This window comes from Hyperolius riggenbachi, chromosome 1 (genome assembly GCF_040937935.1).
Source record: "Hyperolius riggenbachi isolate aHypRig1 chromosome 1, aHypRig1.pri, whole genome shotgun sequence".
Classification (NCBI taxonomy): domain Eukaryota; kingdom Metazoa; phylum Chordata; class Amphibia; order Anura; family Hyperoliidae; genus Hyperolius; species Hyperolius riggenbachi.
Window position 1 is genome coordinate 581,193,721 of NC_090646.1, and position 27,368 is coordinate 581,221,088.

General features: G+C 43.6%; 1 protein-coding gene across 1 annotated transcript in view; it reads left to right on the plus strand.

Moving 5' to 3' along the window:
• Window positions 1-8,826: 8,826 nt before the first annotated feature.
• LOC137538766 (baculoviral IAP repeat-containing protein 1-like) overlaps window positions 8,827-27,368 on the plus strand; it is a 91,393-nt gene continuing 72,851 nt past the window's right edge. Inside the window, exons 1-4 of the mRNA XM_068261116.1 lie at window positions 8,827-9,379; window positions 9,492-9,591; window positions 15,672-15,753; window positions 19,652-19,700. Of these exons, the coding sequence (XP_068117217.1) occupies window positions 8,827-9,379; window positions 9,492-9,591; window positions 15,672-15,753; window positions 19,652-19,700 (784 nt within the window). The remainder of the gene's footprint in view (window positions 9,380-9,491; window positions 9,592-15,671; window positions 15,754-19,651; window positions 19,701-27,368) is intronic.

Consider the following 27,368-nt stretch of genomic DNA (forward strand, 5'->3'; position numbering starts at 1 on the left):
TAAAGCTAAATGAATGGGAGGAGCGCTCAAATGTGAAAAATTGTTTTGTTTTTTTAAGGGAAAAAAACTGTGATCTTGAAGTGGTTGAACAGAAGATGAAAATTATCTCAGAGGAGAAAAGTTAGGAGAAAAAGTGAATTGCCTACGTGAGTTGAGAAAGAATAAAGGCAAAGTCTTATCTTATGTGAATTTAAACCATTGATGAGTTCTCTTTATGGGCATGATTCACAAAGCTTTTTCACCTGTTTTCCTGTTTTCCCCTTATCTGTTACATTTTAAAGTGAACCGAGCACCTTTTTTTCACTCAGGACATTTCTATAGCACATGAAAAATGTATGCCGACTATCTGTTTCATTATTAAAATAAACTTTAATTTTACCTTGTATTTTACATTCAAAGTTGTTAAATTGGCCTGTTTGAGCAGACCTGCCGACTGTCCCCATCCGCAGAAAGTTCAGGAACCTCTAATTGTTTTATTAAGCTAATTACCAAGAGGTAAACCATGCCTTTCATCAGCAAAGAGGGTGAATAATTAGGAGTGTGTTTTCAAAGCCATGCTTTGAAAACACACTCCTAATTATTAACCCTCTCGGTTCACTTTAAGCTTCTAAAGTGCAAAAAAATATATAATTGAGGTAAGAAAAGTAATGTTGAAATGAAGTTAATCAGGAACAGCTTACTTTGATTATTTCACTTGTAAATGTGCTGAAAGGTTATTTTTATCAATTAGGTGATAAATAACAGGAAAATTGTATACTCACCTAAAGGTAATTTTCCTTTCCTGGTGCTACTCCATGGCAGCATACTAATTGGGTTAGGACCCGCCCCTAACCCTCAGGACAATTTAACTATAAAACTGACCGTCACCATAGGTTCCGTAATCTTAAATTAAATAGCGTCCTCCCGAAGGATAATCCTGGGAGGGAATGCTTATGCTTATGATTATTGAGCGTGCCCAGACTGGTGCTGCTGCTCTCTAAGGCTGCTCCAGACATTACATCTCATTTCTGCTACTTTAAACCTCTTAATGGAAAGACTGGACCGAAATTTCAGTGGATTCTAATGTATCACTTCTCCAGCAACACCTATAACCTTTCAGAACACCTGGATTACTTGGGATGGCAAAGATTTAAGCTGGATTGGATCTTCCTTGGTATCACACACTGCTGGACACTGCACACCTTCCTTGGAATTGACCTGAGACCTTAAAGACTTTCTGCCTCTTTGTGCCTGCCGTCTCCCATCCTGTGAGTAACTTTCATCGATTATCTACAGCATCTATGCTCAATAGACTATATATTTCTACATATATTATATATTATATCTTCAAACTCCTAAACAAAGGACTGTGTTTTCAAATCCATGCTGTCCATCCATACATCTCTGTGTAAGGACAATTCAGTCTATACAGACCCTTTGATCTCTGCAGGATACCAGCCACAGCTGTGAAAGTTCACACCTTGACTTAAAATAGGGCCTTTCTTAGCAGGAGCCGTGAGCTGTCTCTTGTCCACCCTAATGTGTAAACATCAATATTCAGCACAGACACTTCTAGCTGTATACCAACCAAGAAATATATATCCAATTGACAAATCAACAATAATTCTACTTAAGTCTGTTGGAATCTACAGAAAGACAAAGAGAGGATACAGGGGACGTGGGAAAAGACGTTATTCACGGCAGAACCAAAATAACCCTGTGACAAAATCTACAGAGTACACCCAGCCAACAACCCTAATAGCTCCAGCACAATCCAGCAGAGATGACAGCCACACATCTGGAGACTGTTCCCTCCTGGAGTCCTCAATCTCAGACCTCAGCTCCCAGGGTAGCCCCATCAAGGCTGTCCTCTGCAACGTCAGATCAATAAACAACAAAAAAGCAATCATACATGATCTAATAGAGTCTTCTGATCTGGCCTGCCTGACTGAAACCTGGCTTTCTGAACCTGTTGGCCCCACCCTGGAGGCAGCTGTGCCAACAAACTATTCCGTGATATACTGCAACAGGAAAGAACGCAGGGGAGGAGGGGTTGCACTTTGCTTTAGATCAGCTTTGAAAATCAGACCACTTACTGTAGGTCCTACCAACTCGTTTGAATGCTTGGGGGTGCAACTTTCAGCTGAGGAAAACATTAACATATTGCTGATCTACCGCCCACCAGAAAAATACTCAGACTTCCTTGAGGAACTTGTAGACCTCCTATGCAACCTAACACTGGAACACTCCAGATGGATTGTTCTTGGAGATTTCAATACATGGGTGGACGACTCCTCTTCACAATTTGGAAAAGAGCTACCTCGTGCCTTACATGAACTGGGCTTCCTCCAATCAATCAGCTCTGCTACTCACAGGAAAGGTCACACTCTGGGCCTTATATTCCATACTGGGCTGTCAATAGCCAATGTGGAAATTAATCCTGTTGTCTTGTCAGACCATCACACTATCCACTTCTTCCTCTCAATACCAGCCGTCAAACACCAGGTCAAGAATCAAATAAAATATCGCCGCTTAAAAGGAATAACACCTCAACATATCCGAGATAACCTTAGCTTTGATGAATTGACTGACTCCAGCTTGGACCCTGATACTCTGGTGTTTAAATACAACAAATGTGTGTCCTCCACCTTTGAGACCATTGCTCCTCTGCGCACCAAATAGCTTACTCCACCCCATTATGCACAGTGGTTTGATAACGCTTTAAAAGAGCTGAAAAGACAAGGCCGAAAACTTGAGAGGCTGTGGCGCAAATCTCAGTCCCCAGAAGACAAACATGCCTTAATCTTCCACTTGAAGAGCTACCAAAAGGTAATCACAGGAAAAAAAATCATCCTTTCTATCACAAGAGATTGCAAATGCAGTTAACAAACCAGCCCAACTGTTCCGCACAGTGAAAAAACTCTGCAACCCAGCATGTCAAAAACTTAATATCGAGTCTTCAAAGGACCTCTGTGACCAATTTGCCCATTTCTTCACAGACAAAGTCTCCGCTATAAGGTCCGCCATCCAACTTACAGCATCTGAGCCTAATATAGCGCCGAAGACCATTAGCAGAGACAACGTAACACCTTGGTCAAACTTCAAAGAAATTGATGAAGAAGTCACATCAAGCATCCTCCTTCACGTCCGCTTAACTACCTGTGACCTGGATCCTGGCCCAACACAGTTCATGTTGAACTGCCCCGACCTGTTCGTACCGGTATTCCTCAAAATTGTTAACTGTTCCTTACAATCAGGGATATTTCCTGCTTTACTGAAGGAAGCAATCATCAGGCCTCTCCTCAAAAAACCCTCCCTGGACCCAGATGCAATGACCAGCTACAGACCTGTCTCTAACCTCCCCTTTCTGGGCAAGCTAATTGAAAAAGCTGTATACCTCCAGCTAGAAGCCAGAATCCTACAAAATAACAGTTATGACCCATTACAGTCTGGCTTCAGGAAACACCACAGCACTGAAACTGCCCTCATCCAAATATGCAACCACCTACTCATTGCAAGAGACAGAGGAGAGTGCTCGATCCTCATACTGCTAGACCTTTCTGCAGCCTTTGACACAGTTGACCATGACATCTTGATAAACAGGCTACAGGAATACTGCAGCATTGATGGCATAGTACTTTAGTGGTTCCAATCCTTCTTGAGTGGCAGAACCCACAAAGTGTCTATGGGGCCCTTCCTGTCCACCCCTGTAACACTTAAGTATGGGGTGCCCCAGGGCTCAATCCTCTCTCACCTGCTTTTCACGATTTACATGCTACCGTTGGGAAAACTAATCCAAAAACATGGCCTGACATACCACTGCTATGCAGACGACACCCAACTATATCTTTCCTTCAAGCCTGGTGTGACAGACCCAACTCTAACTATAAACGTCTGCTTACGTGAACTACAGCAATGGATGAATGACAACTGGCTGAAACTAAATGCAGACAAAACTGAAGTCCTTCTGATTGGAGGGCAGAGCATGATAACAAAACAACTTAACTTGCAGTCTTTACCACTGGGAATAGGAGGCACGGATCTACGCAGCTCTGATCATGTGCGTAGCCTGGGAGTTCTAATTGATGGGGATTTAAACTTCAGAACTCAAATCTCTGCTGTGGTGAAATCATCCTATTTTCACCTGAAGAACATTGCAAAAATCAAGCACCTCATACCCCCAGAAGATCTGCCAACCTTAGTCCACGCCTTCATCACATCCCGACTGGACTACTGCAATGCTCTCTACACTGGCCTTCCAAAAAAAGTCTTGTACCGCCTACAGCTGATACAGAATACTGCCGCCAGACTGCTAACCAACCAACCCCGTCACTGCCACATAACGCCAGTCCTGCATTCCCTTCACTGGCTACCTATAGAATGGAGGGTCCTATTCAAGATCGGCCTACTGACATTTAAATCCCTGAATAATCTAGGCCCTAGATACATGAAAGATATGTTACAGCTGCGTAGCAATCCCCGCATTCTCAGATCCACAGGTTCTAATAATCTAGTCATACCCAGAGTCCACTTGGAAACTTTTGGTCCCAGAGCCTTCTGTCATGCTGCCCCTACGTTTTGGAACTCCTTACCTCAACAGATCAGGACAGCCCCATCCCTGGACGTGTTTAAATCCAGACTGAAAACCCACCTGTTCAGTCTGGCATTTGCAGAAATATAACTTTTGTTGTGTGAATACTTCATCCTACTAATTACTGAATCTGAGAGAGCCTAAGCGCTTTGAGTCCTATGGGAGAAAAGCGCTATAGAAATGTTATTGTATAGTATTGTATTATGCTGCCATGGAGTAGCACCAGGAAAGGAAAATTACCTTTAGGTGAGTATGCAATTTTCCTGTTTTCCAGGTGCCTCCATGGCAGCATACTAATTGGGTAATAACTCGCCACAATTTGCAAGGGAGGGAAACAAAATTTTATTCACACAATAGTAGAAGCAGAACTCAAAACAGATTTTCCAAACATCACTGAGGAGAGTACAGTCGGGTCAACTCTGTAGTGGTCTATAAAGGTGTGTCGTGAGGACCAACTTGCTGCATTACAGATCATGGCGGCAGAGACCCCTGCAACTGACGCCCAGGAAGAGGCGACTCCCCTCGTAGAATGAGCTGTAGGAACATCGGGCAAATTAAGCCCTTTAGCGCTATACGTTTTTAGAATTACCTTTTTAATCCAAGATGCAATGGTTCTTGCAGTAGCAGGTTGTCCTTTCCTCGGACCAGCTGGTAGGACAAAAAGATGATCCATTTTTCTGAATGGATTGGTTATATCGAGATATGACCACAGCAGAGCCACCATGTCCAATGGATTAGGAACTTATGACTCTACCACTGGTGGCAGAAAGTGTAACATCCATTCAGGAGCAATGTGAAAAGTTGTCACAACTTTTGGCAGAAAATGAGTCATCGGTCTGAGTACAACTCGATCATCAAATATAGTCAGATGAGTACTTTTTGCATTTAAGGCATGAATCTCCGACACTCTTGTTGCCGAGGTTACTGCCACAAGAAAGACTGTCTTGAAGATAATATTCCACGATGAGATTTCTGACAAAGGCACAAATGGAGCTGCTGACAAGTAATCCAAGACTATCGATAAGTCCTACTTAGGAAAGAACAATTTTTTAGGAGGCTTTAATTATAACATTGCTTTCAGAAATTGTTGTATCAGAATTTCTCTTTTCTTACACCAGTGGTTGCTGACTCAGTCCCATGTCCAGACCTCCTTGTAGGAAAGCAAGTATGTTCACCACTGATGGATTGATTGGATCAAACTACGCTGATGAAGCAAATTGAGAAAACTTTTCCCATAATCTGGAGTAAGAGGAATTTGTTGAGACTTTTCTAGACTTTAACAGAGTCTGGATAACTGCTTCTGAACACCCTTTAGTTCTCAACCTTCTCCCTTCAACAGCCAAGCTGTCAGATGTAGTTTGTGAGGACATGGATGAAGCATTCATCCCTGGTGTAAGAGGTCCTGCTTGTTCGGTAACGTGAATGGCCTTGACTCAGTTGGAGTAAAAGAGGAAACCAGATCCTCTTTGGCCAATATGGGATAATCGATATCACTGTTGCTGATTCTTGTTTCAACTGCAACAGAAATTTGTAGATTAGAGGCACTGGAGGGAAGGCGTACAGCAGACCCCTCGGCCATGGATGAAGTAATGCGTCCGTCTCTGCCGCCTCCTTGCAAGGGAACCTTGAAAAGAAGCTCTTGACTTTCCTGTTTGATTGTGATGCAAAGAGATCCATCAGAGGATTTCCCCAAATCTCTAACAGATGATTGAACACTGGATGTTTCAACTCCCTCTCGTTGTTGTCCAGGAAGTTCCTGAACAACCGATCTGCTTTCACATTCTGTACCCATGGAATGTATGAAGCGTGAAGATCATAAATGTTCTTCTCTGCCCAAGACATCAGTGGCTCCAACTCCGACATCATCGAGGCACTGTGAGTTCCTCCTTGCCTTTGAATATAGGACACTGCCGCTCTGTTGTCTGACTGAATCCAAACTGGATTCCCCCGGATCCGGTGAACAAAAGCCAGAAGGGCTAACTTGATAGCGCGGAGTTCCAGAATATTTGCAGGAGGAAGTTCCTTCTTGACCGACCATAGAGCCTGTACAGACCAGTCTTTGAGATGGGCTCCCCAACCAATGCTGCTGGCATCCTTTGTAATTACTATCCATTGTTGAGGAAGAAGTGAACGACACTGGACTAAGTTCTTTACTTCCATCCACCAAAGAAGAGAGCTTTTTACTGCTAGTGGAATCTTTATTCTCTGATGATAGGATGACGTGTTCCAGTGTATAAGGAAGTTTAGTTGAAAATGTCGAAGATGCCAATGGCTTCATCTTAACATCGGTATTGCAGAAGAATAAATGCCTATCAGCTGTAAACATTCCTTTGCTGAGAGGTGTGACAAGTGAAGTACTGCTCTTGTCCTATAAGTTATCTTTGATATCTTCTCTTGTGTCAATGCCACTGAATGGTTCTGAGTATCGAACTGTGCTCCCAGATAAATCATCAATCTTGTCGGAATCAACTGGCTTTTTTCCCAGTTTATGATCCAGCCCATCTTTTGAAGGAGTTTCAAGGATAGGTCTCTGTGCTCTTCCAGCAACACATTCGACTGTGCCAGTATCAGGATGTCATCCAAATAATGATAGATTCTTACCCCCAGTTTTCTTAATATCACGATGGAGGCTTGCAACACTTTTGTGAAGGTGCGAGGTGAAGTTGAGAGCCCAAAGGGAAGAGTCCTCTTCCAAAGACACCACGCCAGCCTGTCAGACCATGCTAGACCACGCCATTCCACCAGACCCAACCAGCCTGCCAGCCCACGTCAGCCTGCCAGACCATGCTGAACAATTCAAGAAAATGAAAGGTAAAAGAAAAAAGATACAGTACAAAATATAGATATGGAACGTCTCTTGACCCCAGAAGTGTCACACCTTATTGAAAGGCCACTACCACTTCTACTTGGTACAGGCTATCGAGTTCACTAACAATTCCCCATTAAGGAGAACAAAGGTAGTGACATCATCCAGGAAAGGGGTAAACCTGAATGGAAAAAAAATAAAATATAAAGAGCCCATCAGTCTTATAAGAAACAAAAAGATTACGGAAACTATGGTGACTGTCAGTTTTATAGTTAAATTGTCCTGAGCGTTAGGGGCGGGGCCTAACCCAAGTAATGCTGCCATGGAGGCACCTGGAAAAGTCATTTATGAGAAGTTTTCTGAGTAGAGCCCTATGTGTTTGCAAATAAACTTTGGTATGCAAATATTTATAAACACGTCGAAATTATACTCTCTTTGATAGCCAGCTATCTTTCTGAAGGTGACTACTAACTATACAATTTTCTGAACGTACCGTAAATGATCATTTGGGACCACTAATGGACAAAAATCTCCTGATCAATCTGATCAGATTGAATGGGATCGAACCAAAATTCGGATCAATTTAATTAATCTGATTTTTGTCCATTAACGTCCCAAACGATCATTTACAATCGTTCATACGTAGAATTGTTTGTAATCGATCGTTCAGCAAATTGTATTGTTAGTGGCCACATTAAAGTTATTTGATGTTGTACTAAAATCTTTAGCTTTTTTGTTTGTTTGTTTTAAAATGGAAGATGAATGCCTGAATGTTGCATGTAGGAGTTTTGCAACCAAGTGGTTCTGTGCTGCTACTTAAAGTTGACCTGAACTCTTGCACACGACAGAAGGAAAACATAGAGAAATGTGCACTGTATGTATTTAGACAGTTTATCCTGTGTAATCCCCCCTCATTTGTGACTAATCACAAGTTGTTATTTGATCTCTTCAGCTGTGTCAGCTCAGGAATCTCCTCTGCCATAGCAGAGCAGCTAATTTGTAAACACAGGATGTTAACCCTATGTCTGCTTCCATGAAAGCAGGATGTAGACATACTGCAGATTTATTGCAGGGCTTGTATCAGCTGTAACAAAGAAATGGTAATTATGCTGTTGCATATTTTTTAAAGCAAAGAGGAAGTTCTGAGTTCAGGTCCATTTTAACCATCAAGTGTATACTTAGCAATTTAGCTCAGTGAATTCTTCAACACCAGCAGCAGAGTGGTACTCAGTGATCAGTAGGAGTGCTCATTACATTGCCATTTAAACCACCACGTGCCAAAGCTTACATTTACTCACAGTTCAAAGGAAAAGTTAATACTGTCACTGAGCTTATGACTTTTTGCCCTTTGTTATCTTGCAGATATCTTTTGTGCATAATCTATGTGTGGAAACATTAACGTTTTAGCTATCACTCAAGTGGTTGAAATAACTTCCTAAATCCTTAAATTATGGATCTGATCAATATATTTGAGTTCTCTGACTCATCTTGTAACATCCCTTTGCCACCACATATGAAGCACATAGATGTTAGCAAATCTTTCCACCGAGCTGAAGAAAAGCATAGGAAAATAAGAGAACAGCTGCCCAGAGGACCCAACTACTCCATGAGAAGTGAACTGAAAAGGCTGAAGAGTCTCATGGCTATGGATCCATTGTCCTGCTGGTCTCTAAAAGAGATGGCATCAGCTGGATTCTTCCATACAGGTCTGCAGAACAGCTGCCAGTGTTTCTGCTGTGGACTGGTACTCTGCAGGCAGCCCTTCAGCTTGACACCTATGGATCAGCACAGAAAATTCAACCCCAACTGTGAGTTTGTTAAAGGTTGTGATACTGGTAATATATCAAAGTATGATATTCGTGTGAAACCTACGAATGAGTCTCAGGCAGACCATATGGAAGCTATGGATGAAGAGCAAAGCAGGATGAAGTCTTTCTCCCACTGGCCTGTCTATGCTTTGGTGGAACCATCTGCTCTGGCACAAGCTGGATTTTTCTTTACAGGTAATTTTCTTCTTCTCCTAATGCCTGCATGGACTTTTTCCCAGCAATTTGTGAAATTATATATGTACAGTATAAAAGATTTTATTTCTTTTTCCAATATGAAATAATCCAGGAATCAGAGACACGGTGCAGTGCTTCTCCTGTGGAGGATGTCTGGGGAACTGGGAGGAAGATGATGATCCCTGGAAGGAACATGCAAAGTGGTTTTCTTAGTAAGTTCTATAAAAATAATTTGGAGGTATGCTGGCGATCGAGCTGTATACGAAAGTGTGAGTATGAGTAACAGATCGGCAATGTGCTGACTGTCCGCGGCGGGAGCATATTCTAAGGTCCCACTTTGTGGAGTGTTTAAAGTTTTAAGTTTAAATATCGTTGCCTGATGTGGCTTCATTGACGCTAGGACCACTAAAGGTTTATTACATGCAAAGTGGCAAGCATCCAGTCGGTGAGTCGGTGAAATAAACAGATTCTGATTCTGAGTGTAAGCACATAAGAGGAGATTGTGATCTCCTTTACCTGGTGGTAGCACGTCCCACTGGAGTGCAACACGTGGTTTAACCAATTAAGCCTATCTGGACGAATATGTTCATCCAGATAGACTGTGCAGTTGCTGCCTCCTGAGGCTCCCACTGCCTGCCGTTAGCCCCACGATCAATGAATGGGAATATAGTTCCCATTCATTGATCTAAGTCCCCCGCAGAAAAACCGACAGCCTCTTATCAGAGGCCGCGGTCTTTCTGAGTAAAAAAAAGTTTCCCATCCTCATTCTAGTTCCTGGAAGCGAGATTGTTTGCTTCCAGGACTTTTTGACTGTGGCCATCTTGTGCCCAAATAGGAAAACTACACCCACATACATTTTTTAATAAATAAATACATTATATTACATTTAAAATTACCTGTTTACCTCCCACACCAAAAATTACCCAAATACAATTTTTAACAAAAAAAAAAAAGCAACATAAATAGTTACCTAAGGGTCTGAACTTTTTAAATATGCATGTCAAGAGAGTATGTTAATATATATTTTTTTTAATTATATTAATTAATATATGGATTGCAGTTTGCTAATTGGTTCTGTCTTTACTCAGTCTTGTATCTCTGTTAGCAATCGCCATTCTTGCGATTGCTTTCTCACTTTGGTCTTCGCTTGTTGTATGTCAACCGTCGCCGGGTGGCGACTAGATTGGTGGACATACATACATTCTGTTTCTGTGCTTACTCTCTCTCGAGTGGCTATCTTGCCCTATATTGCTTCACTTCGTGCAATCTCCATCTGGCATCTGTGGTTGTACAGAGATCGCTTTCCTCTGTACTCCACAACTCCATCTGCCGGTTGGAATTCCTATCTACAGGTGCATTTGCACCAAAGCTGGGTTCCCTTATCCAAGCGCTTGTGGAGGGTTTCTGCAGTTGTGCGCTGACCACAGAGATAATTCCACAACCGTTACACCGGGACAAATGGGCAAATAAAATACATGGGTTTTAATTACGGTAGCATGTATTAATTTCAAACTATAATGGCCAAAAACTGAGAAATAATGATTTTTTTTCCATTTCTTTCTTAATCTTCCTGTTAAAATGGATTTAGAATAAAATAATTCTTAGCAAAATGTACCACCCAAAGAAAGCCTAAATGGTGGCGGAAAAAACAAGATAAGTATTGATAAAGTTAATGGCGAATGAATGGGAGGTGAAAGTTGCTCGGATGCATAAAGTGAACAACACTGTGGGCTGAAGTGGTGAAGAGATTTTTTTCTTTAAACAGTATTGAGCATATGGGCCTGATCCAATTCACTTTTTCTCTTAAAGGTGCCCATACATTAGAACGAATATGGGCAGATTCGACCAAGAGACAAATTTATCTCTAATCGAATCTGATTAGAGATAAATTTGTCTCTAGTCGAATCTGCCCATACACTACAGGCCGATTCCCGTCCGATTTCAGCATGAAATCATCAGGGAATTGGCTGAGCCGCCGCGTCCACGCCGCCGCTGCCCCCAAAATGTATAAATGTGTGTAGTGCATGTATACATTACCTGTCCTGTAGCAGCTCGCCGGGTCCATCTGTCCATCTTGCCGGTAAGTCATATACACGCTAGCGTCACATAGCGTCAGACGTCAGAAGCTATGCACCTTCGTGACGTCAGACATAGCGCCGCCGGCGTGTATGCGGAACCTGGCGAGATGGACGGAAACCGCATGGAGGCGGATAGGTAATGTATAAATGCACTATATACATTTATACATTGCGGCGGTGGTTTCATCGTCTCGTCGTTCTTTCGCAATTCAGCCGCCGTACCGCCGCGCACCCAACCAACCAACTGTGGCCCTAAATTTACCAGCATGTGCGATCGACCATGCGGCCAATTTCTGTGCCGAAATTGGTTGCTTTGTTGGTCGGGCATGCACTTGGCAGCACCAATTTTCATCCAATTCGAATATAGTAATCGAATTGGATGGTCGATTGGTTGGTTGGTCGGCTAGTGTATGGCCCCCTTAAGTTTTTTCCTAGGAGATTTTTTTCATCCTCTGTTTAAAATAGCTTTTGCACTCTGCAATTGAAAAAGAACTTAAAAAAAGAAGGTGAAAAGAGTATTTAGTATAGCACTTTATAAATATAATAAATAAATTAAATAAAAAATACATTTTAAACATTTCTAAGGTTTCTTATTGTATCTCTTTTTGGAGGTAATCTGGAATATGACCGCAGCTCTTTTTGAAGTGTATAAAAATAATTTAAAATACTGAAATAATACAATTTTAGCCACATTAGATATTTTTCTGTCTTCATGCCAACCATTAACGATAGGACCGGATGCACTGCGGTTCCTTGGGGCTGTTGGTTACCATACTGATGCAGCAAACCTGGATCTATCAAACCCTGGAGTTGATGTCATGAAGCTTATCTAAAACTTTTTCTAAATTATCTCCTTACTTATTTTCCATCTCATGTATAAAGTAATTTTTAAATACTTCCCAAACCATGGACGTGATGGACACAGGAAACGTAGAAAGCGTAAAGTGCTTAGAAAAACTGCTATGAGCATAAATCATTATTAAGTGCATTTTTAAGGTACCTTATGCACTAAGAAGGAACAAGTAATTAAATGTAATACTTGTATACAGAGGAAGAGGAAAGCTGGCACTGCTGTATTTACTTCATTTATTAGCAATAGGTGAACATCATTGGTGCAAACAAACAAGCATCAACGTAATATGTGATGAGCATACCAAATTCATGAGAGGAGGCACAGTAGATGATGGTGGGTGCTGGGTAAAGATGCCTGATGGCCATTTCGTGCACTGCTACACTTCTATGGAGGCTACCTTAAATGCAATTAAATGTAATGGGCCATTTGAGAATCTGGATTTTTGGGCCATTTGAGAATCGGGATTTTTTTACATACATCCACAGTCTGTTTTTTCATTTCAACAAAAATTGGACAACCTTCCACTTTCTTCTGCATACTGTCTTATTCTATTACCGTACTGTAAAAATTGCATGAAAACACAAAAAATCATGCACAGTAAAGTAAACAAAAACATAATCGTAGTACGATGCAACCCCGGGAAAAAAAATACGCAGCCATCTTAAGCGTGTTCCCTGCCTAACAGAAAATAAAACTGAAAAAATAACAACTATAACATGTCCTGCCTGCACAATTGAATCCACCTCCATCAAACCTCAGCACTGCAGCAGCAGCTGGACCGCACTATGCAATGCACTGTAATACTTGCACTCACTGATGTGCCTGTGCTGTTCCCACTGCTGCTCCTCCCTCTTCCACTGGCTCTCCTGCAAATTACCAGGTGTCTTCAGGCATCAGTCCTGATGTCTCCTCTTGATGCTGTCAGCCAATGCCAACTGAATGCTGCCCTAGGTCAGGTGACCGCTCCTCTATGCCTTCAATTCCCTTGCAGGCTCTGGGTGATCACAATTGAACACTGAGCCAATTCAGTGTGCAATCATACTGAGTGTGAGAGTGGGCAAAACCAAATGGAAGAGGTGGGGCCAAGTGGAAGGGGCAGAGCCAGACAGAAAAGCCTAATGACCTGCCTATGGAATCAGGGGGAGTGGTGAGTGGCCAGGTTAAGGAGGGATCTGCCACTGTTAAAGAGGCACTATGACGAAACGATAGATTTTCAGTTAAGTAAATAATTAATATCTTTCGGAGGTTTGATTGTAAAAAAACTTAATTGGCTTGCATAAGGTAATCAGGAGAGACACAATACATATCATAGATCTCTATGCAGGACGTTGGATGCTATCTTCCAGATGCAGCAGAAAGACAGCTCATTCATCTGTGGGGGAGGACAGTTGAAATAGCAGCTCTAAATGTTTTATTACCTCCTCTCCGCAGCTGATGTATGAGTAGTTGCACATTCCAGCTCTCAGAGCTCACCGTGCACACAGCTCAAGAGGCAGCAGTATCTTGAAAGAACGGCACAAGCAGACAGTGCAGCAGCTATGCCTGATTCAGTATTTTAGCACACACTCCATACATTCGCAGTTCTTCTGCTGGAGTAATAGATTTTGGCAGCTAAACTGCTGTTCAGGAAATGCTGTTGAAAAGCCTGAGAATCCCTCATGAGAAGATGGACTGGCTCAAAACCTGTCAGTTCTGTTTTAAATGACTACCTTTTTTTCGCCATAGTGCCCCTTTAATGATGATCATACTGATCATCATCATCAGCAAGCACTGCAGCAGCGCCCATGAGAGCAAATGGCACTACAGGCAATGGACTATAATGTCTTTGCTATAAAACGGCCCTGTGGGAGAGATCCCATAGAGCCTTGCTGGACCTCTCTCCGTATCCTCATTTCAGTGCTGTCCTCCCAATGAAATTATTCGACCTGCAGGTTATGAATATGTTTTCAGCCCTCCTCAAGCAGCCTTCAGAAGTACTTGTGTCCCCAAGTAATTCCAAAGACCCTGGGATCCCTACTGCACATGCGCAAGTTCGCGCTCGCACTCTGGGAAGAAGCCTTCCGAGGAGTCCAGTGGCGTAGCTAGAGTTTATAGGAGCCCCATAGCAAAACTTTAATGGCGCCATCAGATATAGGCATTTCTGAGCATTGCCACCTGCTCCTTACCTATGGACATGAGGCCAATTTTCAATCTCATCTACACTACATGTAATCCATGGGCACTGAGACACAGTATGAGGGTGGAGGAACACAAGAAAGTTAATAGAAAATACATCAAGTACCTCCTCTGCTTCAGGGCTCCATGGCAGCTGCTATGGCTTCACCCCTGGAGGAGTCCGTAAGGTACCAGACTTGAACAGGGCACAGCAGGGGAATGAGTAGATGAACAGAGGACCGGGAAGATTCTATAGGATCCAGAGCAGGTAGCGCATGGCAATGTTACCAGTACAGTACTAACAACACTGCCCATTAACCTAAAAGCACCATGCTGGTTATCGGGATAATAAGCCCATTGCTATGGTAACACACAGCACAACATGCGTTACCATAACAACGCTAATAGGTTAATGGGTGCTCCAATGACTTTAGTACCATTAAATTATTGTGCGCAGCTAGCCCATGGCAATCTCACCACAGTTTGGTGAATAATGTATCTAAGTCATGCAACAGTTGCCTTGATCCCTGCTGGCCCATGAGATAAACTTTACATTAGCAATAGTGAATCAAATGTGCACTACAATTTGCTAACTAGTGCATAGAGTACCACATTCCTGCTGAGCATTAGTGAATCAGCCTCTAGTGTTTGGGATCCTCTGAACATACAAGCAAGTTAACTCCTTTAAATGGGTAGTCTGATAATTCTCTGTTTAAAGTGGACCTGAACTCATGCATTGGAAACAAGGAAAACACAGATTAATCCACCCTGCTTGTGTTTAGAATGAAGAGCCTAATTCCCCCTCAGCCGCAAGTATTCACAATTATAATATGAGCTCTCAGCTGTTTCAGCACAGGAATCTCGGCAGCCTCAGCTAATTTGTAAACACAGGATGTTAACCCTTTGTCTGCTTCCATGAGAGCAGGAAGTAGACACACTGCAGATTTACTGTAAGAGTTCTGTGGGCTGTAACAAAGAAATGTTTTTCTTTAAAGGTTATTATGCTGTAGCTTATCTTTTAGAGCAAAGAGGACATCCTGAGTTCAGGTCTGCTTTAACCACACCCATTAACTCGCATATTTAGCTCAAATGTCCATGATTTGTTACAGTTCTAGGCACAATACCACCTAACCTCTCATTTGTGTTTGTTTTTTTACAACATCCTGTTTGTTACTAAAAAAATAAACAACTTTCTGTTTTGTTCTAGCTGTTCATTTCTCCAAAGCCAAAAAAACAGGGATGAAATTAAACAATACATTTTGAGTTATTGTGGATTTGTTGGAGTGACGGTAAATATCATCTTGGGTTCATTTACAACTTATCACTGTCTGTGAAAGAAGCTACTTTACAAATGAGCTTCATTGTATAAAGGGTTAATATTAGTATGTAACTGTATTTAACTTAGGTAATGTGTCTTGGACTAAAGTGGGGTTGCTTAAACTCTCCTCTGTTCAATTAAAAGGCCCTATTTTCGTTTTGGAGGGGTTGAGATGGCATTACTTTTTAACCCTTTAGCAGCCAATTTATTTAGAGGCTTGCAAGTGTTCCCAGCCAATTTATTTTAGCACATTACTTTATTTCTTATTTGTTACATTTTCTTGCTTCTAGTTAGTACTACTGTAAGGTGTATTCATGGCCACATATCAATAGGGGGCAGTGTGAGACAATAACAGGGGACTTTTGATTTCAGTTTCTATATTTTCTGCTAGTAAAGAGAGATCAAAGCATTTCAAGAATTTACAGCACGATGAGTTCTGCCGACTAAGGCCAAAAGCAGTGCACTTATCTCATACGAGATAACTCTGTTGAAGATGCTAATGGGTTAATGGCAAGCACATCTTGTCATCACTTCTTCAAAATTACCAGGTTATCATTATTTCGATTCCTCTCTTTCAAAGACTGCTGGTTATGGATGAGCAAGAACGCATCTGCCAGTCTCACAAACTTTCCTCGAACTTTTTTCAGCAAACCATTTTTGCTAATTGCATTGACGTTAACAGAGCCAAATTTAGTGATTAATAAGAAAGCCCCCATACATGCTATCAATGCCAACGTTTCTGGGCATTTTAGGAAGAATAGTATCAACAAGGCAAAATCTTTTTTCAAAAAGTCCTTGTAGTTTTTGAGAAAATCAATTTAAAAGTTACGATAGGAAAAATGTTTTTTAAATATGGTTAAATGACTGATAATGGCCCTTAATCAATTTACTTTTTCTCATTGCAATTGAAAAAGTACCAAAAAGTAGGTGAAAAGGGACTGTCAAAATTATTCTGAGTATTTTCTTGCTAGTTGGTGGCTTAACCTCCCTGGCGGCGAGCGCTGTAACTACAGCGCAGGAGGTTTGGGCGCAGCCGGCAACTCCATACTTCAGAGCTGCAGTTACTTTTAAAACACTGTAATTCGTCCGCCAGCAATAGCTGGAAGCCGAATTACATAATTCCCCACCATCCACTTCGACCTAGAGGGAGAGTAGTAATTAACGCCGCCGGGACTTGTGCAGCAGCAGGATCAGCCATATACCAGCTGTATCCTGCACCCTCCCGGCGGCAAATTCATATGTATGCTCTGACAGTAACCCCGAGTCAGGCTTGGGGTGGAAAAAACGCAGCTCAGAGTGGTAACCAAGAGCCTGACTCATGGTAGCCACTAGGAGCTCTATGCAGAGTGCAGCACGAAGCAGGTGTTTCAGCTCACCTCCCCTGGGATCCAGATGCCTGCAGCCAATCTCCATCCCGTCCTCGGAGCCTCTGCATTTCTCTGGTGAGATCACCATTTGTTGTCATAACGACAGGTCGCAATCTCATTAAAGCAGTTCCACCTGGAGGCTGGAGGGAGAATTGCAGCGCTGAATCCCAGGAAGGCGAGGGCTGCCGCTGATCTCTGTACGGTATGATTATTTATGAATTTTAGGGTCTGAAAGCATGCTAAAAAATGTCACCACTTGTTAACCCTAAAATACGGAAATAATCATACTGCCAGGAAGGTTAAAAGGCATATTATTGATGAGGTGTGCAAAAATCAACTAGAAGAAAATGTGAAAGAAAAATGTAATTGAATAAGGGCTGATATATCCTACCCATCATCAGGTATGGCAGCTGTATAAATCTTCCCGAGAAAAGCAGCAAATTTGCTACCAGTTTAGAGGGACCAATAATCCTGTTTATGGCATATGGGACTGGGAGGAAACCGGATTAAGAATTACTTGGGCAAACTTGTGTGGGCTCAAAACCCTCCAAGTCTGACAGTGAATATAAAATATAAAAACAAGTTTTACAAGTTTTATTTATAACGTAACACAAAATGAACAGCTCAACTATTTATGTCACAGTGAGTTAAAATAAGCCTTTAGGGGTGGACACTGCACAGTGTAACAATTGGTATCAGTATTTTGCTAAATTGGACAATATATTGCCATCTATTTAGAAAGGGATCCTTCACAGTAAGAGTGGTTAGGTAGAAAAAAAAACGTTTTGTAAAAAATAATACCTTTTAATGGCTTACTAATAGAGTTAAATGATGCAAGCTTTCTGGGATCTAGTCCCCTTCTTCAGGCATATTTCCAGATGTAAGCTGAAGTAAAACACTGATGCAGATAAATGGTAAACACGAAGATCATCTTCGTGTTTACCATTTATCTGCATCAGTGTTTTACTTCAGCTTACATCTGGAAATATGCCTGAAGAAGGGGACTAGATCCCAGAAAGCTTGCATCATTTAACTCTATTAGTAAGCCATTAAAAGGTATTATTTTTTACAAAACGTTGTTTTTTTCTACCTATATTTGTTTGGCTAACACGGTACTGAAACTTTTTTGCTAGTAAGAGTGGTTAAAATTTGGAATATCTTACCTCAGGAAGTAGATATGCAAACATTATATCTGCATTTAACCTGCTGAGCGGTCTGGACGAGCTCAGCTCGTCCAACACCGCCAGAGGCTGCCGCTCAGGCCCTGCTGGGCCGATTTTAATGAAATAAAAACCAGCACACGCAGCCGGCACTTTGCCAGCCGCGTGTGCTGCCTGATCGCCGCGTGCAGCGGCGAAAGAGGGTCCCCCCAGCCGCCCGATCCCAGCGTAGCCGGAACAAACAGTTCCGGCCAGCGCTAAGGGCTGGATCGGAGGCGGCTGACGTCAGGACGTCGGCTGACGTCCATGACGTCACTCCGCTCGTCGCCATGGCGACGAGGTAAGCGAAATACGGAAGGCCGCTTATTGCGGCCTTCCGTGTTACTTCTGGCCGCCGGAGGCGATCGGAAGAACGCCTCCGGAGCGCCCTCTAGTGGGCTTTCATGCAGCCAACTTTCAGTTGGCTGCATGGAATAGTTTTTTTTTTATTTAAAAAGAACCCTCCCGCAGCCACCCTGGCGATTTAATCAGAACGCCAGGGTGGTTAAAGAGAGCTTGGATGCTTTCCTTGCAATGAAGGGCATCCACGGCTATAATTATTAGGTAATTCCCAGGAAAGTTAATCCAGGAATTTATCAGACTGCCATCTGGGGTAGGGATTAGGGAAGGAATTTTTTCCCTGGATCAACAGGGATCTGTGCGGGTTCAGGGCGGTGTTTTTTCTTTTTCTCTAGCTAGCTGCACAGAGTGATGCTAACCTGCTAACCTAGCTAATAGCTATCTATACGGTACAACAGCAAATGTCCCTAGGATTCCCTAACGTACGACCACACACAATTCTAAACACAGGTCTAACTAGCTATGTAATAAAGTTAAACTAAGCTATCAGTCCCTGCAGTGCAATACATTTCTCTACCTGACTCTCTATCTGTGTATCTCTGTCTCCCTATCTAGCTCCGCCTAACAGCAGAGACACACCATGTGGAGAGAACCCCACCCCCCTTTATAAAAGGCTGTGGTGGGATCTGTGCTGATTAGCTGCAGAGGATTGCTGAGCATGCTGGGACCAAATGATTTGCCCAATCAGCACTTCCCACCATAATGCCCAATTAGCTGTGCCCATGATCTACTGCTGGCAAGGTCTTATCTAACTTCAACTATACATTGATGAGCGTCATATATTTTCTTGCTGATAGCATCCATACCACTGGCTATATATAAAGAAAGGGTATTTTAATTGTACCATTTGTTATACTGTATTTTGCACTTACTATAGTTTTTAAATATGAATGATATGATTACAAACTTTAAAAAAAGTTAATATTCATGCTGCTCTTTTCAGGGTGCCTATTTCACAAGTGTATGGCAGAAAAGAGAGTTGCCGCTGAAAGGTAGGTGTGTTCTAATTATACAATATAGGACATACCGGTATATATCATATAATAACAGGTGCATTGTCAATGGGTGTAACTTACTAACTTGAATAGCTGAAAAATACTGGTTGCAGCACAACTGCGCTGTTATTTGTAGTGCCCTATTAACTATCTCAGTGCACCTGAATGATAAAGCCAAGAGACTGAAATTTGCAATCCCTCAACATCATGAAGCCATGAATGCCAGGCTGGATGCCAACCAGCAATTGCCAGTGTTGTAAGAAACAGCAAACTCCCATGGTTTTCTGAGCATCAGAACCAGCCCTGGCTCCACTGAAATGAAAAGGGAAAGCTAGTGCTACACATGTCCTTATTTATCACCTGATATAACACTTCTTGGTGGCCAGGCCACTCACATCATTTATTATATATATTAGCCATACATTGTAATATCCAATGATAATTTAAAAAAAAATACTCTGCTTATGCAACGTGTGAAAAGACAAAAGATGATAAGAAAACACAACATAGCCATCCCAAGCTTTTCGATACCTTATCCACAATGCAGGTTAGTGGCCAAGAAGGCAGAGCCTGAGTGTGTGGGGTGTCACCCCCTAAGCAATACCAACCAACATGGCTTATAACAAACACAAGCGTTTTTAACCTCCCTGGCGGTTTATTAAAATCCACCAGGGGGCAGCAAATACGTTTTTTTTTTTTTTTTTTTTTTTCATGTAGCAAGACGTCTCGCTACATACAATACAATACAATAACATTTGTAAAGCGCTTTTCTCCCATAGCACTCCAAGCGCATAGTTGTATCTCAGATTAATACAGGGTTGCAGGCTGGGTTGTGTTACAGAGGAGATAGTCAGATGTTCATGAATTCCAGACTAAAGAGGTAGGTTTTCCGTTTAGACTTAAATGCTTCCAGGGATGGAGCTGTCCTGATTGGGTGTGGCAGGGAGTTCCAAAGTGTAGGGGCAGCATGACAAAAGGCTCTGTCTCCAAAGGTTTTGAGGTAGACTCTGGGGGTGACCATGGTGTTGCGTCCTTTTGATCTAAGATTGTGGGGGGTGTGATGCAGTTGCAACAAGTCCTTCAGGTATCCAGGGCCCAGATTGTGCAAGGATTTGAATGTCAGTAAGCCAATGTTAAACAGAATTCTCCATTTTATCGGTAGCCACTGGAGTGAGCTCAGGGTTGGTGTTATGTGGCAATGGCGGGGTTGGCTCGTTAACAGCCTTGCGGCGGCATTATGATAGCCGCTGCTCAGCGGCATCCCCCCAGCCCCTCCGATCGCCGATCAAGAGATCCCGTTCAAAGAACGGGATCTCCCGGAGGGCTTCCCCCGTCACCATGGCGACGGGGCGGGATGACGTCACCGACGTCATCGACATCGTGACGTCAAAGGGAATTCCGATCGACCCCACAGCGCTGCCTGGTACTGATTGGCCAGGCAGCGCACGGGGTCTGGGGGGGGGGCGGCTGCGGCGACGCGGATAGTGGCGGATCGGCGGGTAGCAGCGGCGATCGGGCACTGCATGCAGCTAGCAAAGTGCTAGCTTCGTGCAGCAAAAAAAAATCATGCAAATCGGCCCAGCGGGGCCTGAGCGGTGCCTTCCGGCGGCATAGCCCGAGCTCAGCTCAGTTAAAGCATTTTATTATAATACAGTATCTTAATGTGAATTTATTTTCCAGACTTTTTTTCTTCTGCTCTATGGATGCTCACAGACAGGAGTGTCACAACATCAATCCTTCCAATGAATTAAGAATGGTCGGAAATTTTGATTTCTAATTCGGATTACCGAAAATTCAGATTACCGATTCCATGGATTTCCAAAATCTGATAACCGATTTCCTAGGAAACTCTTTTTTGTCATTTTTTAAATAAAGTTAGTCAATTATAATACTTCTGAGTATTGGACCAATCAGCGAATGCAGTGATTTACTGCAGAAATCGAAAAACCACAGAAATGTTAGGCCAATCTGAAGACTTGAAAATTCTCAGTAGTATCCAAGTCTTGTGATTGGTCTGAAATGACCACAGTAATCCACTTTCCAAGAAAAAATTCTGCATTTTCTGATTGTCCAATGCTTCCATGTTCTGTGATTGGGCTAACATTACCAAGTTGCAGGAATGTGTTATTTCCTGCAGAAATCCAATTTACGAAATCCGATTTCTGATTGCCGCTGCTGTATGCCCATTTCTGATCGGCAATGCAGAGATTTCAGTTCTGCAGAATTTGGTAGCTCATCCCTACAATGAATAGCATACTTGGCTAAGAGTACTTGTCCCACATTTAATAGCAGCAAAATGGAAATGCTCTGCACACCTTTCCAGAAGTGGTTCAATTTATTCCTTGCATATGTTTCAGAACCCAACAATCCCATTATCAAGGCAGAATAAGAATCACTGGGATTGACTATGTAACATAAAATAGTTTAATATTAATGATTGAATAATGAGCAAGTAGGCGAAAAACAGGTGCAATAGTTGTGCCTGCTCATGAGTTATATGTTAGCTTGCCCATTATTTAAAAATGTATCTGAAAAAAAAAGTGCCCAATTTGGGTACTTACCTAAGTAGAGAGAAGCCTCTGTATAATCCAAAGGCTTTCCCTGTCTCCCTCCACTTCGTCATTCCAGCACTGGGCCGATTCTTGCACAAGGTGGTCATTATTGGCTGCTTTGGTTGACTTTAATCTAGTGTGTGTATGTAGCTTTACACTGCAGTCTCTAATAGCACTCTGCTTAAGGACAGCTGTGGAAAGGTAATACTAGTAATTCAAACACTTAAGAGTTGTTATCACTTGCATCTCTCTCTGTGAATCAACAGTACACAAACTTCTATCCTTAACTTTAGGAATCAATCCATAATTTAAAGTGGTATAAAACTCAGCATTTTCTCTTTGATCTAAAAGATAATTTACAGCATTAAATCTACAACCCCCCCAAAAAAATTGTAGTTGAACAGCATTCAAACAGTTAAACACAGTACTTTGTTCTTTAGCGGAAAGCTCCTTGCAGCTTCTGGCCGCATCCAACAAGGTGATAAGATTATCTTTTGCTTACATTCGTCTATAGCTACACTTAGTATACCACCAGCAGCGTGCTGAAACTGATCTACACTGACCTGAGAAGCTGTTACGCTTGGTGGTATATCCTCCACAGTCAGCATGTGGCGTATACCCTGATGTAAAAGGAGGTACACACACTAGCACAAGGAACCGGGATATCCCCAGTTTAGTGGAGGAGAGGACTGACTCCTGTAGGAGATGTGGCGCACAGAGCAGGCGTAGATCCGAGCAACCACAAACAATACTTGAACAATGGATACGATATTCCTAGCGTATTACAATTACAGCTACCAATGAAGCTACAAATGACTGACTAACATATGTATATATCGGCGATGAACCGATATATAACATAAGCAAGGAACGCTAGCTAGGAACTGGAGTAATACAAGAAACAGGACTCAGAAACATTCGCTACTTCTACACAGAAGTAAGCACAATCCACACAAGGTAACAGGAGCAAAACTGAGCTAACTAAGCACGGGTGATCACGATACGCGCAACCAACCGAAACGTGCTGGAAGCTGACTGACTGAACACAGGATATAAACAGTTCAAGTACGTATATATCAGCGACACTGATGTATTAACGTAACACGAATACAAGGAAAATAACAAACGCGCTAGTATGCGTATATATTGGCGATGAACCGATATATGATGCAAGACTAGCAAAGTAACAATTACTGATAACGAGAGCTGAACTGGAAGGACTCACTAACCCCTTGGTAGGAGTCAGTGCAGTCCACACGAGATCTAGGAACGGGGGGCCTCGGACAGAGTAACAGACTGAATCTGAGACTGTGAGAAAACGTGGAAGAGCCGCCGCAAGTGTTCAGAGTGAGGCGGCTGATTCCGCGTTTAGCGTGGCATCTGGAGTATTTAGGCACGCGTCCACTAGCGGGGCGGAACGCGGAGAAACCACCGCATGCCCAGCGGCGGAATCCGCGTCCGACGCGGCAGTCGGTACGCATAGGCCTACTACTGACACAGTGACTGAGCGCGGGGAGACCGCCGCATGCTCGGTTGGCGGTGCGGCTGGCCCCGCGTTCGAACAGGCTGACACATTGCAAAACATGTCTGGTGTGGCTGGGACTGGTAGTCCACACAGGTTCAGAAGGACGCGCGCTCGTTGAAAGGCAGAGCTTATATGACACTCAGAGGAGAGTCAGCTGACCAGGCCGGTCAGCTGACAAATCCTTCTGTTCTCATTGGTCCAGCACTTAGGGGAGGCGCTGGGAAGCGCTGGTGTATATATACTGGGTGCTGGCCATTCCTCTGGTGTCTGGCGTTGCGATCACTACGTGGTATCACTCAGACCTTGTCATTATCTGTGTTTATTAGACCAGTTTCCAAGGTGTTGATGGCCAAGGATCTCACACCTTAGTCTAGGAAGTCAGTTACTATCTGTATTATATTCTAGATCAGTTTCCAAGGTGTTGACGGCCAAGGAACTCACACCTTAGCTTAGGCATTGTTGATTATGACCTTCTGCTTTCCTAAACATTCTTCTGATCTCTGATTTTGTACCTTTGTCATTCTGATACTCTGTTGCCAAAACTCGGCTAGTCTCTGGATTCTGCATCTGCCTCCTGTCTCTGTATTTTATCTGTCCCTGTGTTAACGACCTGGCTTGTCCGACCTTGAGAACTATCTCTCCTGTTAGGAGATAGTTCACAGATCTGTCAGTGACACTTCTCCATTGGTGTCACTCACGTTCTGTCCTTCCCTCTCTCCGTCTGTCTCCTCCCCGTGGAGAACCCAGACTACGGAAGGAACCAGTTGCGAGCAGTATTCCTATCTGCTCTTGCACCTGTCTTCCAGGTGCGGTCCTCAAAGTATTACTGTTGCACCAATACACTCTTATTACTCAGGTGTCCAGAGGTTAGATATATCTGATTATCAGGGATACTGCAGATCATCAATAATCTGGTATATATCTGCATTCTCGGTCAGGGCCGTGCAGAGGGTCCTTAAGTGGGGGGTGCTCACATTTTAAAAAGGGGCCTGGCAATGCCTTCCCCTGCATGCCCCCCCCCCCCCGCCTCGTTTCTGGCTAGGGGGGTATTGATTGTCATGCTGCTGAATGCAGATGATGGGTGCCATGTGGGTTATGGGTGTAAGTACTGAGTATCATGTGGGTTCTGGCTATGGTTGGGTATCGAGTGTCATGCGGGTGTTGATTGCAAGAACTTTGTGCCATGTAAGATCTGGGTGCATGCACTGAATGTCATGTGGGTGCTGGGTGCAGGTACCAGGTGTGACATGGGTGCGAATACTTGGCGCCATGCCTGTATTGGGTGCTGGCTATGGGTGGGCTTTGGGCATCACATGGGTTTTGAATGCAGGTACTTTGGGTGCGGGTACGGGTTAAGTGTATACTTGGTGCAGATAGCAGAGCCGGGACAAGGTCCTCCAGCACCCAAGGCTGAGACACCAAAGTGCGCCCCTCCATCCCTGCTACCCCAGCCGTCACACACTGATTGCTATTAGACTAAGAGGGCCACAGGGCCCACAACCTCCCCAACACCTTAATATCTAGTTATATGGCTTGCAGTCACTGCCATGTATCCCCTTTTCTTATTTCTTTCTGCTTCAAACACAATTAGGAATGACAGCTGAATGAATTCTGCGCCCCTCCTACACTGCGCGCTGAGTCTGGAGCCTCTCCAGCCTATGCCTCGGCCCGGCCCTGAGTGGGTGCCATGTGAAGCTGTGTGCAGGTGTGAGTACTGGGTGCAATTTTAGGCCTGGGTGCAGATACTTGGTGTCATGTGAGTGTGAGATCTGGGTGCCAGCTATGAGGGGAAGGGGTGGCTGATGGGAAAAGTAGAGGTTAGTGTGGGTGCTGCAGGAAGGGGCAGCAGGGCCATGCAGAGGATCCTCAAGGTTGTGGTGCTCAAATTTGAAATCGTAAATCGTGCTAAATTGTGTACGGAATACCCCCTCTCCAGAAAGCATAAGGCAGTATTAACCCCCCCCCCCCCCACACACACACACACACACACACACACACACACACACAAACACACACCTTTATAGCAGTATCAGGCAGACTTTGTGTCTCCTTCCAACTCTTTTGGTGCTACCACCCTCAAATCAGCAGTGATAGGTGCCCACTGTTAGTGGGTTAGAGTGGGCACAGTGGAGCCCACTGTGGAGGCACAGACTCACCTTTCAGTACTGGGACCTCTGTCCCTCTTGATCAGCACCCAAACCTCTTTTCAGGCAAAGAAGTGGTTACCAATATGTAGTGGTTGCTAAGCATTAGTAGATGCAAAACTGCAGTAAGTGCCAAGGTGCAGTGGGTGCCCAGATGCAGTAATGGTAAGATGCAAAGGTTCACTTTGTGGTAAGTTGCAGTGGGTGCCGAGATGCCAAAGTAAAGTCTGTGTCAAGCTGCTTTGGGTACCAAGGTCCAGTTTGTATTGGGTGTTTATTTGCAATGGGTGCTATGCAGTATTGGGTGCTGAATGAGTAGCAGATCGTAACAATAGTGGGTGCCATGTGAGTGCTAATTGGTACAGGGAGCCATGTGAGTGTTGGACATGAGTGAGTAGGGAGTGCCATGTGGGGTCTGGATGTGTGCTATGGGAGAGTACTGTGTCTCATATGGGTTCGGACCAAGGATGGGTACTGGGTGCTATTTGGGTGCTGGCCATGGACAGGTACTAGGTGCATATAATGGCTTTGGAACTTGTTGACGTGTGAGTACTGTGCCATGTGGTTTTTGATTATAGGGGTATGTGGGTCTTAGGTGCAAATACTGAGTGCCAAGTGGGTACTGGGAGTGAGTACATGGCGACATATGGGTGATGGGTGCTGGCTAGTGGGGTATTTGTTGTCATGTGGGTGCTAAAGCCAGATGATGGGTGCCATATGGGTTCTGGGTGCTGGCACAGGGTGTCATGTGGAGTCTGGCTGTATGGGTGTGTATCAACCATCATGTAGGTGTTGATTGCTGGTACTCAGTCCCTTTTGAGTTCTGGGTACACAAGTACTGGATGTCATATGTGAGTGCTTGCTGTGGGTGCTGGGCACCAAGTGGAGGCTTAGTGCAACTGAAACTACTGCAGATGAAACATGTGGGTGTTGGGTACAGGTACTGGGTATCACATAGGTGCAAATACTTGGTGCCATGCCTGCACTGGGTGCTAGCTCTGGGTGGGTGTTGTGTGTCACGTGGGTACTGAGTGCAGGCACTTCGGGTGCTAGTACTGGTTATGTGAGTGGGTGCCATGTGGAGGCTGTGTGCAGGTGTGAGTAGTGAGTGACATGTCAGAGTTGGGTGCAAGTACTGTGCCATGTAGGTGTGAGTACTGGGTGCCAGCTATAGGGTGAAGGGGTGCAGGTATTGGGTGTCATGTGGCTGTTTGATGCAAGTACTAAGTGTCATATTGAGGCCGGATGTGAGTATTGGGTCCTGCTTGGTGCAAGTACTGGGTGCTTGCTATAGTGGGGGTTACTGGTTGAGTGTAATGTGGGTGCTGAATATTGGTGGGATTGCTGTGGGTGCAGGGGGTGGGAGATCACTTTGGGTACTGCTATGAATGGCATAGTTGCTGCTAGGGGAGGTCCAGGTCAGTGTGGTTGATGGGGGAAGGGT